General features: G+C 45.2%; 1 protein-coding gene across 1 annotated transcript; it reads left to right on the top strand.

Moving 5' to 3' along the window:
• The first annotated feature begins 4,322 nt into the window (after positions 1 to 4,322).
• Positions 4,323 to 12,910, top strand: CCDC160 (coiled-coil domain containing 160). The gene is made up of 3 exons (XM_059384745.1): positions 4,323 to 4,537; positions 5,642 to 5,699; positions 11,501 to 12,910. The coding sequence occupies exon 3, from the start codon at positions 11,525 to 11,527 to the stop codon at positions 12,494 to 12,496; it is 972 nt and encodes a 323-aa protein (XP_059240728.1). The 5' UTR covers positions 4,323 to 4,537; positions 5,642 to 5,699; positions 11,501 to 11,524; the 3' UTR covers positions 12,497 to 12,910.
• The last annotated feature ends 1,406 nt before the right edge of the window (positions 12,911 to 14,316 follow it).

The raw sequence follows: 14,316 nt of genomic DNA, 5'->3' as shown, positions 1-14,316 counted from the left end.
CCTTGTCTCAAACCCCTTTCCTATCTGATTGGCCACTGCTTCATTTGGGTCCATCCTAATTTTTTAAATAGATTTTATTCATTTGAGAGAAAGCATGAGAGAGAGAGAGCGAGCAGGGTGTGGGAGGACAAGGGGAGGGCAGAAGGAGAGAGAGAGAAGCAGGCTCCCCACTGAGCAGGGAGCACAATTCAGAGCTCAGTCCTAGGGACCCTGGGATCGTGACCTGAGCCAAAGGCAGACACTTAACTGACTGAGCCACCCAGGCGCCCTGAGCCCATCCTCATTTTGTAAGTACTTCCTTCTCTGCACTGATCACATTTGGCTATCTGAATACATCCAGCACACAGCCCAATTTTAGACACATTGAAGTGCACAGCAATCATTACTTGAATAAACAGGCATTGGGAGAAATTTAAGGAAAGGAAGAGAGAAATTAGGAGGATTCTCAATGCAAATCTTGTAGGGTTAGTTAAATAGGGATTTTAATTTTTACTGAAAGTCACACTGAGATCCTTTGGGGCACATGGGGGGCTCAGCTGGTTAAGTGTCCATCTTGATTTCGGCTCAGGTCATGATTCTGGGGTCGTGAGATGGAGTCCTGCATCAGGCTCCTCGTTGAGCACAGAGCCTGCTTAAGATTCTCTCTCCCACTCCCTCTGCCCCTCCCCTCATTCATTCTCTCTTTCTCTCTCTCTCACTAAGAAAAATTAAGAACCTTTGTAGAATCCTGAGCAAAGTGGTAACATGATCTAACTTAATGGTTTATAATCGTCTCTCTGGATGTGTGTAGAGAGTCGATGGTGGCTGTGTTGTAAGTTGAATTGTGTCCCTCCCAGAAAGAGAAGCTCAAATTCTTACCCTTCAGTACCTGTGAATGTGCCCTTATTAGAACTAGGGTTTCTGTGGATTTAATGAAGTTAGGGTGAGGTCATATTGGATTAAAGTGGGCCCTAATTCAATAATGGATGTTCTTATTTTCTTTTAATTTCTTTTTTAAAAAAATATTTTGTTTGTTTATTTGACGGAGATCACAAGTAAGCAGTGAGGCAGGCAAAGAGAGAGGGAAGCAGGCACCCTGCCGAGCAGAGAGTCTGATATGGGGCTCGATCCCAGGACCCTGGGATCATGACCTGAGCCAAAGGCAGAGACTTTAACCCACTGAGCCACCCAGGCACTCCCACGGATGTTGTTATAAGAGGAGGGGAATTTGGGCACACAGACACACAAAAAGAGAAGACAGTTATATGAAAACACACAGATACCCGGGGAGAACGCCATGTGCAGACAGAGGCAGAGACTGGCTTGATGTGTCTACAAGCCAAAGAAGGCCACAGATGGGTAGCAACAGCTAGGAGTTAGGGGAGAGAGATTGTCTCCCAGAGTGTCCGGATGGTATCATCCCTGTACACACCTTGATTTCAGTCTTCAGCCTCCAGCACGGTGAGAGAACGGGTCTGCTGTTTTAAGCCATCTAGGTTGTGACACTTTGATGCAGGAGCCATAGGAGGCTAATACAGTCAACAAAGGTAGAAGCAGCTGGAACAGTCTAGACAGGAGATGACAGGGTCCAGGATCAGGTGGTAATGGTGGAGATGGTGAGAAACCTCAGATTCTGGGTACATTATGAAGATAGAGCCAACAGAATCTGCCAATGTATAGGTCATGGGGTGTAAGCAATGTCGGCCAGTCTTCTCTGCCTAAATAATTTAAATACTTATCAACATACAATATACACCCATAAGTGTATATTTTTTCATTGCCTCAAATATCCCAGGTTTGAGGCTATTCAAACAAGGATCATTCATCAGGGAAGTGAAAAGAAGCTTATTTTGCTGCGTGATCAAAGGGTAAATCACATTATTTCTCTGGGTCTCAACATGCTACTTGGTAAAGCAAGAAAATTGAGCTCCATCCTATGACCGTATGATTCTATTATTACCAGATGCCTTGTTGCCTTGGTATTGATTAGTTTCCAGAGGATAGTAAACTGTTTTCTGACTTCCATATTTGAGAACCGATCTCCAAGTCTGCAGTAGCCTTGAGTACAGAACTCTCTGTCCTCTCTGTTGTTGATTTTCTGCCATTTGATACTTTGAGTACATAAAAAAAAAGTGACCCACCATATTTAAAAATAGAAATACAGCAAGACCAAAGTAACCCTTTGTGCATTTTTTCAGGGATATGAGAGTGGAGTGGGGTTGCCTAAGGGGATTCTGGGAGTCCATCTGAAATAACGATTTGGAATTTTGAGTCTTGAGATTTCAGAATCCCCTTCCTAGAGCACACTCTAAGCTAGCACCATCTGTGTGCTTATATTTATATTTTTAGGAGGGTAATAAATTTATAAAAGAGGATGACCAGTACTAATCCTAATAGCAAACATTTATATAGGGGTTACTATGTGTCAGGCATCGCTCTAAAGGTTTTGAAAGTATTAATTCACTTAATCCTCACAACGCTCCTAGGAGCTAGGCACAATTATTATTTCCATTGTACAAACAAGGAAACTGAGGCACAGAGCTATTAAGATTCTTTTAGTGCATTAATAAGGGATCCTATGTCAAGCAAAAATAAGTAGAACCCTTTTAAAATAATTAAAACAGAAATGATAAATGCAAGGCAATGTAGAGACTTAGTATGGAGAAAAGAGGTTTTGTCAGAATCCCACAAACTACTTCTTACAGTGTCCGTAACAAAACACCCATGACATTAGGCCTCTTCCGGCCTCAAACCCTTGTTGACACTGGTTCTCTGAGGAGGAAAAAGGAGACTGAGAACTAGGCCTCAGGGCTTCTGAATACAACTTCACCAGCTCCCAAACACCTGTTAGATCCAGTTCCTCAAGAAGTTTTGAAGTTTCGAAATGTAGCCTGGCATTGTTTCTTTCTTTCTTTTATAAAGATTTTATTTATCCAACAGAGATAAACACAGGGAGAGAGGGAACACAAGCAGGGGGAGTGGGAGAGGGAGAAGCAGGCTTCCCACTGAGCAAGGAGCCCGATGTGGGGCTGGATTCCAGGACACTGGGATCGTGACCTGAGCTGAACGCAGCTGCCCTGCGGCTGAGCCACCCAGGCGCCCCCCGGCACAGTTTCTAAATCAGTCCGTTGCTGGGTCTGGAGAAATTTGACTGTCCCTTTTCCAACTGTGTTTAAACCTTTCACTTGAGATTTCAGAGCCAATGTTTCATTTCTAGAAAATAGGGAGGAGCCTTTCTAAAAGTCACAGGTTTTTTAAAAATTATTATTTATTTATTTATTCATGAAGGACAGACAGAGAGAAGGCAGAGGGAGAAGCAACCTCCCCACAACGCAGGGAGCCCTACGTGGGGCTCGATCTGGGATCCCGACCTGAGCTGAAGGCAGACTCTTAACCAACTGAACCACCCCGGCGCCCCTAAAAATCACAGTTATCACGATCTTGAACCCCCCAGTCCCGCTCTGTCCCAGGCCCCACAGCCTTTGCGGGGTCGATCGTTTGGTCAGGCCCAGCTGGGTCCACATGGGACCAGAGCCACAGTGTGTTATCAGTGTGTGTGACCAACTTAGTGATGGTAGAATCAGCAGCGGGCAACCGGGCTAATGCCAGTGTGAAAAGAACATTTGTTTATTCAACCAAATGCAGGGACTCGAGTCTCTAACATAATGAAGAACACAGGCTTGTTCCCCCCGCAGCCAAATGCCGGAAGTCGGGAGCAAACTTTGAAGCTAGAAGAGAGCAGTGGTGTAGGACTGAGGGCGCCCCAATAGATTTTCACGCTCAGATGGGTGAGCAGTGCTTTGGGGAAGTTCCTGAGCTACCAGAGAGACGCAAGCCCAGCCTCCCCCTTGGGGCACAACGGGGGACAATGCTCTCCCCCGACACGGGGCCTTAGAACCCTGGCCAGAGGCAGAAATTCCGGCCAGACCAAGGTGCAGAGGCGCAGGGGTGAGCGTGGGGGTGAGCGTGGGGGGTGGGCGGCAGGGTGCACTGCCACATTGTCAGGGACCCTGAAGCGCACCCAGGCCACTTTCCAGACCTAACCCTCTCCAAAGTCAGGCTGCGAAACGGCAGGCCTGGGGATGAGCCCCGCGCCACGCCCTCCTCCCCGCACAGTCGCCCGGTCCAGGTGGCTTTGTGAGTCACCCAGACCCTCCGTAATAAGCCCGCGGTGGGTGGGGCGGCCTCGCACTTTCTCGCCCCTTCCCAGCCGGACTCAGCCCTCGGCCGATTGAGCTCCCGTCGCCGGCGGGCCGCCGCCGCCGCCCGCTGTGCCCGCCCCACCGGGCATGCTCAGAGCCCGGGCGGGCTCCGACTGGCGGCAGGCAGCGGCCGGCGCGCGGCGCGGGGCCCCGGCGCCCCGGTCTCTTTAAATCCGGCCGGCCGGTTGCTAGGCAACGGCGCGGCCCGCGCTGGCGCTGCACTGCAGAGGCTCTATCCCGCGCCGGCCGGGCCGGGTCGCGGTGGCCAGTGCCGAGCCCAGGGCTGCCGCCCGCCGGTGGTGGCTGGCTTCGGGGAAGAGGGGCCAGGGCCCGCCGGACCGCACCCACGTCTCCAGGTACGTCTGCGCGCGGGAGCGCCGGGGATCCCCCCGGGCTCCCCGCTGAGGGACCCCCGGGCCGAGACACCCGGTCCCCGCCCCAACCTCGGAAACACATACACACACACACACACCCCGCCCGACTGCGGCTCTCTGCTCTCCTCTGAGCGCCTGGAGAGCTAGGGGAACAGGGTGTGGGATTGGGGTGCGGAAGGAGTGGGGTCAGGCCTCGCCCGCAGTCCCTTCCACCTCGCCCAACTCCACCCGCCAGGGAGTAGGGACAGGGGAGGTGGGAGGGACCGCCCAGACCCGAGCCCCCTTCTCCCCACAGGAAGCAGCGATGGCAGGAGTTTGTTAACCATTTACGGAGAAAACCCCCAAACTATGCAGGCACAGATAGGGCTTTAGAGCAAGAATGTGACTTCCATACTAATAAAGTACTCAGCCTTTGGAATTAAGGTGACTCCGTATCTTTTCTGGTACGAGGAATAGTTTCACACTAATAACAAAGAATTGGAGGGTCAAAACCGTTTCCAGGGCCCAGTTTTCAACGGTGAGTTGCTTCACTCTCAGTATCTGCCAAACAATAGGGGAGACAATCTGTCCCGTGAAGTGAGCACTTGGCTCAAATGTTAGGACCCTGAGAGACTGAAGCAAAAAATCGAGATCACTTTCCTTTTTTACCGATTTCACAAATTAACTGGACTCTGGGGGAGGAAGGCAAGGCCTAGGCTCCAGCCTTCTGCTAACGTGGCTTTTGGCACACTCATTAATAACAAGCACGCTCCCTCGGCCACCAGCCGTGGCTCATTTGTTCAGTAGGTGCTAAAGGCTGGGAGGCTGGAAGACACCCTATGCAATACCTACCACCCTGATTCTTGTCCTGTTTGATATTTGCATTGCTTGGGGACGGAAGGCGTGGTGGCGTAACAGTTGGGCAAGTGGGTTGGCAAGTTAAAAAGAAAACTTGCTTCAAAGTGTCTGGCATCACATTTTAGATAGGCCACACGGCATTCTAAGTATATCACTTGTCATTTTAAGCTGCATCTCGGATATAAACACGGATTTGGGCATTCTGGTTAATTATATTTTCTAATTATGCTGTGGGGATTTTATTTTCAGTGCAAACTGGAGCAGGAGAACAGCGGCATCTGATAGAAGACCTTGGACGTCGGAGAGTGTAAGTACAGTTGTGCGGGCTGATAGCTTGTTACTGTTGGTGTTCAGAAGCCCAGAGCCTCACCCAACATCAAGTCTTCAGCCTCGTAACTAGATCGTTAATCTGCACTGTCGGTACACTCTCAAAAAATCCTCATGAAAATACAAAAGAGAAAGGGTCCTGGGGGCTTTAACTAAGCCAACAAACTTTGAGGGGAAAAAATAAAAGTCCTTTTTCTACCGTGTCCCCCGTAATACTATTGCATACACCAGTGGAGAAGTTATAAGGCTGTACAAAAACTTGGTTAGAATCACAGCATTATAGAATTTTTAGAAAGAATATCAAGACTCATACATTCAAGAGATATTTGTTGGTGGCTACTGTGTATAGAGAAACAAAGATGAGTAAGATGCCAGGAGATCACAATGTATCGGTGAAGTAGAAGTATGATGAAATGCTGTGGGAGCAGCCTGGGGGAAAAAAAATCAAGAGTGCAGAGTCATCCTTGCTAATCTTCAAACTGGTACTCCCAACTGTGATATTTCTAAGGAGTTCTTGGCGGCTCTGAAAAACACTGGGACATTTGGAAAGTTCTGGGCAAAGCAACTGGAGATAAAATGCAAATATCTTCAGTTGTGGAAAAGACTACCTTAAAATCACTTTGGTTTCGGAAATGTGGGGGCATCTGCCACCTTCGGGATTTGGGGTGGACTTTCCCCAAATTGGTATAAGATTTGAGTTTAGGGTCCTCACTGCTTGTTTTAATAGCACCTACATCCCCCTCTCCCCAGCTGACTCTTTCTGGGGTGTGATAACTTCCCGCTGGCAACTTTGGAGCACTTCTCTTTGGAGAAGTGTTGGGTGGTTTGGCTGGTTTCTGTTCCAAGGGAGGGGAAGGAAAATCTAAAAAAGAACAAAACCTGTTGTGTACAAGGGACTTTACAGTTGCTTCCGGTTAGGGTTTTATTCGTTTCTCTTAACCACCTGTGAAATGGGTATACATTGTCCCTATTTTATACCTGGAGAAACTGAGGCTCACAAAAGGTCATTTTCTCATTGTCCTAAAGTGTGGGAGTCAAGATATCTGCCACCCCTCAAGATTCTTTCACTATCATCTTCACACTCTGTTCCTTTCACGAGAACTTCCTTTTCCTTCATCCCCACAATTCTGCATGCTAACAACATCTTCCCCCACCCTGACTTCGGGCACTTCATTTGGGTCCTCATTTGGGTATTTAACATTTTTCTGTGAGCCAGTGATTCTCAAGAGGGTGGACAAAGTAGAAGTTCCCCTAGAGGGGCCAGAATTTTCTCCAATAAGGAGAGACGGTAATGATGGTAGTGCTTTGTGCCTGGGAACAGTGAAGGCAGAAAAAAAAGGCCGAGAACTACTGCTTTTAAGTGAGAACAGATCAGACAATTGAGCAAAGAAGCCAGACCAGTGACTTTCTTTGTAGCAGACTTTTTTTTTTTTTTTCCCCTTCTTCCTTATTTTGGCCAAGCAGTTTTTCTGAGGGTGGGAAGAACTGAAACCATCCAAGAATAATGGGGAAAAGTTCCCTGCACTAAGAAGGGCCCTTTGTCTTCCCCTTGCTGCCCCTGAGCTGTGACTATAAGCCACGCCTCTAGTCTAGGCTGGCTTGGGGGTGCTGAGGGCCCTGACAGCGGTTTGACCATCCCAGGTTGGAGAAGACCTTTTGCAACCACCATTCTCAATTTATGAAGTTTGCGATGAAGCTCTCTGGTGGGGCGAGGGGGTGGGGGAAGCCTCTGGAGGTTTTCCAGAACTCTTTCCCAGTCCCTGCCTACCCCCGCCTGGAAGAATGATCTCATTTTGCAGACAGATGTAGATTTATGCAAAAGAGTTGGTCCTGAAAGTTTGAAATCAAATTCCAATGTAAATGAGATAAAGCAACGGAAAAAAAAGTCTTTGATTTTTAGCTTAGCAAATTTCCCTAAAGCATGTGATTTTAAAAAAGGAATATTTTTGAAAACAAATAATTAGATTTCACATAGTTAACCACTTACCTACATTAATACGAGTCTATTCCCCAGGGCCCCCTACCTTGAAAATGGAAATGAGATGGTTTTGTGGGTTTCTCCTTTCACAGCAAATAGCTGTGCATTATTTTCTGGAGCTATTTGAGGGTAGCTGTGTATTCGCCTGAGATTTTTATGGAATGGTTTGTCTGAAGATCCATAATAAATGGTCATTCTTTGCTTAGCTCTCAACAATTCTTTTATGTGACATCACATTACATTATACATTTATTTGCAATTTCTTTTATCAGTGGTTCCCAAATTCTTAAATGAATATTTATAACCACTTCCTTGAGTCAGGCGATCCCTTACTCTCCACCCAAATGCCCTACTACTTTGCCACCAAAAAAGAAAGTCACCAGAGGATAAATGGTGATGTTTTCAGAGAGACACTAATTAGAACAATCAGGAGTCTATTATTAATTTATGTCAGGCACAAGGGAGTAGATGGAACCATATTACGGACACCCTTGTCTTAACAGTGCAGTCCCAAGGATTTCTGGGGGATTGCTGTCTTAGAGGACCATTAATGTTATTTTTTGCCATATGACTTCAGATTGTTTTCCTGTGTTCTGGCTTGTTTGTTTCTTGAAAGTTTTCACCTCTCTTGGATCTCCTTCCCTTACCCTTTAGTCCTTCAGTGGCCAGTATAGTGTTGGGTAGGTAGTTACAGTAATAAATGCTCACAACTGGTCCACTAAAAACACATGCTTATACTTTCAGTAATGGCTTCTGGTTGGATTTGCCCTGTGCTGCAACAAATTACCCAATCAAGTTTATTGAGAGCAAAATGGCTGCCCTGGCAGGGTAGAGGAGTGTCATTGTTTCAAAGCATATTCCTTGTCCTTGCCAGAGAATACTAATGTCATACTTGCTCTGCATAAAAAACAAACAGTGCAGTTTGGGAAGAGAAAAATGAGACTGGCAGCTTTTACCCCCCAGTCTGGGCATTGCCATACTCTGTGACTAGATTTGGGAACAAGCCCTTGAAAAATAACTTGCCAATGAAAGAGGAAGAAGAGAAAGAGAAAAAGGAGGAAAGAGAAAGAAAGAAAGAAAGAAAGAAAGAAAGAAAGAAAGAAAGAAAGAAAAGAAAGAAAGGCAGCTCAGAGACCCCTTGACCCTGTCCTGTGTAAGCCATGAGAGGGAAATTCCAGAAGGCTTTTCAAACCTTTCTCTTTCTGTCCTTTGATATGTGACATGCAATTCTCCTTACCCTCCCCCCTTCATTTTTCCTCTCTCCTTTTGTGACCATTTAAAAAAAGTACCTAAGCTCTGAAAGTAGTGGGTTGTTTTCTTTCAGTTTGTGGAGTGAAACCAGCCAAAGAATAAAGAAAATTTTTAGAGCAAAACACTGACCTGGGAATCAGGGTCTCAGTTTTACCACTACAGGCTGTGTGGACTTGGTCAAGCCACCTGACTTCTCTAAGCCTCAGTTATAAAGTAAACGGACTCTCTCTCCCCAGTCCTTTGAAAAGCACTGACTGTATCAGGAAATGATACAGAGGCTCAAGGAAGAAAGGTAGTGAAATTGAAGAGAAAAAAATACATACATGTTTTTGCCAGAGATTTATGTGGGAAGGTTGGAGATAGAAGTCACTTTCTCAAGGTGCAAAATTATTAATGAAAAAAGTTTTCTTCTGTTTTAACCTTTCTCTGTACCCAGGTCTCGATCTCAGATTTCTCGTTATCACTGTCTCCAGGGATACGGTGGCCTCCCCTTACTTGTCCCCTGCAGACCCCCCTTCCCGATCAATCTCACTAGTGCCTTTAATCCAGAGTCAAGTACGAGGAATAGTAATCTGTCTCCCATGGCTGCCTGATTAGAAGCATTTGTATCTTTCACAGAATTGTCTGGTCAAACAGCGTATGCTAAAAAAGATGACTGGCAATTAGTTTCACTGTCTTCTCTCTTTCCTCTGTTCCTTTCTCTTCCCACCACCATGATAACTCCCAACCATTTGCATTCATATTTCTAAGAGACTAGAGAAACCAGGATTAGGATGATCTTCCCCTTTAAGGAAAGATAGAGCGTAGGTGCTTCTGCGTGGTAATTTAGTAGAATAGTAAAAGGCAGGACTATTTCAAGAGAAAGGAGATGATGCTTCAATGGCAAACATAATACCATGAATTTAAAATCTCTGTTTATGAATGTGGTCTGGTTACCTAAACTTAAAGCTTGGTTTATGGCTTTTGAACCAATCATTCTAACACCTTCACTGGATACCTGTGTCTTTCCCTTTCCCCAGAACCAAGTAGTTGCCAGTGGGGAATGTACCCTTGGGGATAACGAGGACCTTCCCTCTTTCTTGGGTGGGGTTAGGCATGTTCAGGACACACAGATAAGAAGTTTACTCTCTCACCATAGCAAGGGAAATCTAACGTCTAAACTACTTGTTGTTGAAAAACATCCTGGAGGGATAATATGCCAAAAAGTGGTTATCTCAGAGCCCTAGAATTATGAGGGTGATTCTTTTGTGTGTGTGTGTGTGTGTGTGTTTTTCCCTATTTTCCCAAATTCTAAAAAGAGCTTCCGCTACTACTAGAATCTTTATATTATATGAAATGTTATATAAATATGTGTTATACATTAAATGATATTATAACATTATAATCTTTAATAGTAGTAAAGAAAATATTACTTTAAAAAAGAAACACAGCAATTGCCATTCTCTGTTGCCCAGATAAAATCGTATTTATGTGCATGGGAAAAATAGATGCAGGCCTACTTTGATTTTTCTCAGCGGCGATGCTACAAATACATTGCAGCAAATGAATGTATAAGCTGAATAAAGCAACCCCCTCCTTTTTCTCCCCCTTTGGCAAGCACTGCAGTTGCTAGTTTGGTGGTTTCAAGTGTCAGCGGCCTTTCAGTGTGTGCTTGGGTCCCGCTTTCTCCCTGCTCCAGGGAGTAGTTATACTCGATCAGATATTTCCGTATGCTAGGAAAGCCGGGTGTCATGGATTCTCTTTGAATAGGGAAGATTCCTTTTGGAACAAATAAATATCCTCTAATTTTTAGAAACTTGGAAAGTCGGTTGTGATTTGCTATGGTATGTTTCCACCTGAAAACTACGCTTGGAGTCAGTATTTCAAGAACACATTCGACGGCATTAATATTTTCATTCATTGGCATTCGGCTCTCATCACGAAATTGCTGTCAAAATGGATAGAATTCTGTACACTTGGCAGTCTTGTCTAAAAGCAAAGCCTAAGACTGGAATAGCAGGAATTTGCAGGTCAAGACAGAAGGGCATTTGGCAGAGTTACTCAGAAGGAAGTCTGCATGGTATACTTTACCAAAAGCAGCTCACATTGCATTAAGCCCATGTGATGTTTTAGTCACTTTAAAGAATGACTAAATAGTCTAATGCGAAAGAACTAGGAAAAAAAAAAATCAAGTGCCTTGGAAGCACAGGTATTCGCCTACTATTAATATGATGAAGCTGTTAATTTACAATCACTTTGATTCTGGAGAAGCAGTTCATTTTTGTGTGTACGGTTGCTTTCCCATACAAATACCTTCTCTACAGTAAATAGCCCCAAGTGTCCACTGATTGGTTACACCGCGTAGCAATGGAGAATCTGAGCGCCGGAAGTGTCCGTGAAACTTAACTGGTGTTCATTTCGTAAAAGAGGGACCAGAAGCTCTCTCTGTGAGTTAGAGGGCGACCTACCTCAGCTGCAGGTTCTTTCACCCGTGAACCACCCCAAGTAGCTCTCCCCATGACACCAGCCGCCAGTGTAAAGAGTGTGCCTTGATTTTAAATTTTGTCTTTCAGGAATTGGACGACGTACCTGGAGAAATGGACGCTAGAAGAAAACACTGGAAGGAGAATATGTTTGCTCCTTTTTTTAGTGCACAGGATATTCTAGATGAGGCTTCTCAGCCTGAATCATCTTCTGAACAAATGACTTTAGATAAGGCCAATAGAATAGAAGGAATTTTTAATTTGTCTAGTAGAAAGTTTCAAGAAGAAAATAAATTTAAGAGGAAAGAATGTATTTCTCAACTAAACGAAAAAGAACAAGAACCAAATTTGAGAGAAAGAAAGATAAACCTTTCAAAGAATGAAGCAGACACCAATTCTGTCTCCTGTGACTCATCTAATTTGGATGTGGTCACCGAAGAAAGCTTTAATAGCACAGAAGACCGTTCTACCTGGAGTACAAAGGAATTACCAATCCTACCACGACCAGACATAAAGAAGAAATTTACCGAAGGAATGTCTCCCAAACTTCGCCTGAATCTTTTGAATGAAGAACTGGAAGAACTTAACATGAAATGCAGGAAAATAGAAGAGGAATTTGAAAATGCCGAAAAAGAACTTTTGAACTCCAAGAAAGAAGTCCCCGCAAAACCCCTCAAGTTCCAGGAAACAGGGGGAGAAACTTCAAAGAAAGACTGGGAGCTTCAAGCTTTAAGAAATGACCTCTCCGAAAAAGCGACAAATGTCCAGAACCTAACCGAAGAGCTCCAGCAAGCCAAAGAACTCATCCACAGGCTGAGCCTAGAGAACCGAGATTTGAAAGAGGCCGTTAGGAAACTCAAGCGACAGACCGAGATCGGAAACGCACTCCTGAAGGAAGAGATGAAGCTGTACTATGAGCTAGAGATGGAAAAGATCCGCGGGGAGCTGGACACCATCAAGAATGAGCTGAGAGCTGAGAAGACCCTGCAGGCCAGAAACAACAGGGCCCTAGAGTTGCTTAGGAAACACTTCGCTTCTGTGACGTCATCAAGTACCCTGGACAGCTTGACGGAGGATTTTTTTTAAAACTCAAAAAAATAAAAAAAAAAAGCCTTTCATGAGGCAAATCATGGAGCCAAATCAGTGTTTCTTGTGCTTTCTTTGTGTGCTACTTAAAATGTGGGCGGTGGGAGGTAGTTGTTCATTTGGGCGGAATCGGGCTATCCGTGAAAGTGTGTAAGCCTTACTTTCATAGCTTCTGTTTTTCTCTTTCTCATGACGGTATTACGAGAGTCCAAATGGAAATGAAGCTTCAGAAATCTCTTTTTTATATATATCTACTTCACTCAAAGATATGTAGTGACTCACCAAATCATTTACGAATACAAATCAACAGCCATTTTGTGATCTTGTGAGCAATATGTCCTTGGCACGTGAATATTCCTCCATCTGTGTTGGTTGATGTTAACAATAAAAATCTTGTTTGTGTGTATAAGCATAGCATGCGTCTCTGGGTCTTATAGCTGCCTGTTCAGACTCAATGGGACCCTAAAAATGTATCTGCTTTCTTTGAGATTCAACCTTAATTAGCCACATATAAACATCTCCGGAAAAAATGCAGCTTCCCCGCCCCCTGCTGTTTTCCCCATGCTTTCTCCCTTGGCCACGGTTCCCATAGACTGCGAGACGACTTAAGGGACACGGCTGTGACCTTTGCCAGAGCCCTGATTTTGTCCGCAATAGCGTCTGCATTTTCTCATGTTGGCCAGCAAGGGGCGTTGTTGACACAGTTCTTCCCAAATTCCACCAGGGAAAACAGCTTCCTGCCTGGTTTATGTCACCAGCTGGCCCCGACTGGCGTGAAAGGTATAAGATGTCACCTAGGTAAGCCGTTGGCCAGCTGGCTTGGCTTGTCTGGGAATCCGGTCCTGTCAGGGGCCCGGGCAATGACAATTTTGTACTTGCAGAGAATACAAATGTCCTGCTTCGGTCCTTTGGTAGAGATGTTTGGCCCATTGAGTCTGTGCATTTGTCTGTCTCAACCATCAAGACCTCTCGTAATAGTTCTGTTTGCATGGTATTTTTAAGTCCAATGAGTCAAATGTCCTAAAGCTACAATTGTAAGGCCTTAGGTGTCTTCCCTAATGGGAAATCCCCAAACCGGGAGTCCAGACACTTGAGTTCTAGGACCTGTTTTGCCATTAACTAGCTAATTAACCTTCCAGGCCTAAAATTCCTCATCTGTAAAACGAGGGAGTGCATCTATCATCCAAATTCTGTTCCATTCTGATGTTCTCAGTGGTTTGATTTGCTGGTCTAACTGTACCTGTGAAGTAGAATTCCTATGGTATTGGATGCATTTGGTTCCAATACTTGGGGGAACTTCTTTGCAGACTCCTCCCCCTTCAAAGGAAATATACACAGGCTCTTTTTTTTTTTTTTGTAGTTTGAACACCCCCAAATACCATGTCAATAATAAATCAGGAGAGGAAACAAATGAGGTCATTTGTTCTCATTTCTCTTGTTTCCTTTATTCCCTAAGGTCAGGGAAGGCATTGAAGGGAGGCCGATTATGCTGACATACAGGCTGAGCAGGGTGTTTCTGGCCTGGGGAGATCAGACTAAATCGGAAGATAGTAATCCTTGGTGCCTTCTGGCTGGGCCCTGATAGCCTAACCTGGGTGCTGGCAGCCTGCGGAAAAGGGAAGATGGCCTTCAGGTTTCTGGTGGTCCCTGGCTTCCCACCAAGCGTCTAGGCACAAAAGCAAACTAGGAACAATGTGCCTGTTTGGCTCTCTTCCTCATCGTCCCCTTCAAAGTTAGCCCTTTGTCCTTGCCCCAGAAAGACTCTCCATCCCTGACTGCTAGTGTACAGAGCCGCTTACATGTTTAAAATATTGCACAAA

Source organism: Mustela nigripes, chromosome X (genome assembly GCF_022355385.1).
Source record: "Mustela nigripes isolate SB6536 chromosome X, MUSNIG.SB6536, whole genome shotgun sequence".
Lineage (NCBI taxonomy): Eukaryota > Metazoa > Chordata > Mammalia > Carnivora > Mustelidae > Mustela > Mustela nigripes.
The sequence above is the reverse complement of the archived record's forward strand: the minus strand, read 5'-3'. Positions and strand labels throughout refer to the sequence as shown.